We start from the raw sequence: 1,986 nt of genomic DNA, 5'->3' as shown, positions 1-1,986 counted from the left end.
GGGAAAGAGCTGAATATTAAGAAGGACTCTTGATTAAACAGATCTCAGGAAAAGCAGAATGTGCTTTGTAATTTCAGTTACCTTGTTTGTCAAAAATTACAGCAGGGCACACTAAAGAATATTTAAAGAGAACAGGAAAAGACTTTTCCTCCATGCACTGTTTTGAATTTTTTTTATTTCCCAGGAGCCTTCTGTATGTGAAGAGTTTCATTAGGAGAAAATCAGGATTTGGAACTTTTAATGAATATGATCCTCGAAGAGAAAGAATTTTGAAACAAAGATTTGTATGATGTAAACTTCAGACCCATCTCCTCCTAGGTAATGCTGCTACTCTTCAGCTGCTGGGAACGTGATTTACTCTCTAAGTCCAGCTGAAAAGCTTTATCCTTTTGAATCTTTTGAGTAAGACATAAATGTATGCTCACCAATTTTGGGTTGATTTGGTATGCTTACACAAGCTAAACACTGATGTTCTGAATTGAGATTTGGCAAAAGATGGTTTACTTTGGTATTAAAAGCATATGCCATCTAACTCTCCCTGAACTATGCGACTACGACAGACAGAGCTGTGGTTGGTCATAGTATATAAAAAGGTGCCTTTATAGTAAAGGAACCTAAAAGGTAACTGAAATTACAGTTTAAAAAAAAAACATATCATAAGAAGTTAATTTCCAGCCAGCTCAGTTAGCTTCTCTTGAAGTTTTCTGAAGGAAGAAATAGCTACCAAGATAAAAAACTAAGTAAAGTTAGCTGAAATACAGCGGATGCTTGACAGGAGAGACGTATTGTAGCTTCTTTCTGTGAACTACCTTTCTACTTACATAGGCACCTGCTCCTAACGTTGATAAGCCCACAATAAGGACAAAAACAGAACTATCGCCTTTGCCCCCGGGCACACCAGAGCTAGCCACTTGTCTGCTCATCTGCAGTTTTATGGGAACATTCCAGCGCTGCAACAAGTTGCCTAAGGAATACAATTTATTAGAGAAAAAACACAAAAATACTGTCAATACAAATTGCAATTTAGAGACCAAGTAATTTCTGAAACCAAGTAAACCAGCCACTTGTTTGAAAAGCCCAGTACCACATCTGAACGACTGCAGTGAATTATCCTCTGCCACAACAAATGGCTCCAGGCAGTTGTAGATACCAAAAATACCTGTAAGATCAAAAGGTAACTGAACAAATTAATAGCAGGAACATCTACTAGGAAGCTAGAAAGACTATCTCCAGCTGAAGGAGCCTTCAAGCCACACATTGCTGGGAGAGTACATCAGAGATGTGCATGTACTGCGTGTTTGCTGTTCTTACACCCTTCTCCAGGCCTCTTCCGTCAGAGGCAGACGCCGGTCTAACGATGCACTTTGCTGCACCCCGTGCGAGCAGCGGCAAACGTAACTTCGTTAGGGCAGGCAGTAGGTATGGTCCTACCAGCAAAAAACACCTTTGCCAACACAGCTTATTCCACTGAGGTAAACCACCAGCAGAAAGAGGCTTCTGCTGACAAAAAGGGCATCCCAAATGAAAAGGAGCAGCAAGGCTTGCCAATCCAGGTGAAGGTGTCTTGCAAGACAAAGACCGCATCTAGGTGAACAGCTATGTAACATTTTATTTTACTATAGTTTAACCACAGACTCCTGCCTGTCCCAATTAGATCTCTAAACAGAGCAATTACGGTGATTGCTCCGAGCGCTGTGTTCATAGCGCAGCCGGCCAGCTGAGGCTTGCAGAAGTGGCTGGGCTTTTCTGCCGAATGCATGCCCACCTTCTGCCTCCTCCGATACTCAGGCGGCATGCCAACTGCTATACCCACTTCATCTCTTTGCCTAAACGCACAGTTTTGTGATATAAACCCGCAGCAAAACCACAAGCCTCCAAATGGATGCAAATACGCTAAATAGCTCCATCTAACTTATGGTTTCCCAAAATATAGAAGTTTTCCCTCCCGTGCCCGGGAGCTGAGCACCTGCACCTCCACCGCCCCCT

The 1,986-nt window shown here is 42.5% G+C and overlaps 1 protein-coding gene across 1 annotated transcript in view; it reads right to left on the bottom strand.

The window, feature by feature from the left end:
- Positions 1-1,795, bottom strand: part of AIFM1 (apoptosis-inducing factor, mitochondrion-associated, 1) — a 17,304-nt gene extending 15,509 nt beyond the window's left edge. The window contains exons 1-3 of the mRNA XM_009701750.1: positions 1,642-1,795; positions 1,085-1,159; positions 818-964 (exon numbers count right to left, since the gene is read on the bottom strand). Coding sequence (XP_009700052.1) covers positions 818-964; positions 1,085-1,159; positions 1,642-1,795 — 376 coding nt within the window. The remainder of the gene's footprint in view (positions 1-817; positions 965-1,084; positions 1,160-1,641) is intronic.
- Positions 1,796-1,986: the final 191 nt, after the last annotated feature.

Source organism: Cariama cristata, unplaced genomic scaffold (genome assembly GCF_000690535.1).
Source record: "Cariama cristata isolate BGI_N322 unplaced genomic scaffold, ASM69053v1 scaffold29876, whole genome shotgun sequence".
In the NCBI taxonomy this organism is placed as follows: Eukaryota; Metazoa; Chordata; class Aves; order Cariamiformes; family Cariamidae; genus Cariama; species Cariama cristata.
Note: the sequence above shows the minus strand (reverse complement) of the source record. Positions and strands in the feature narration are given on the sequence as shown.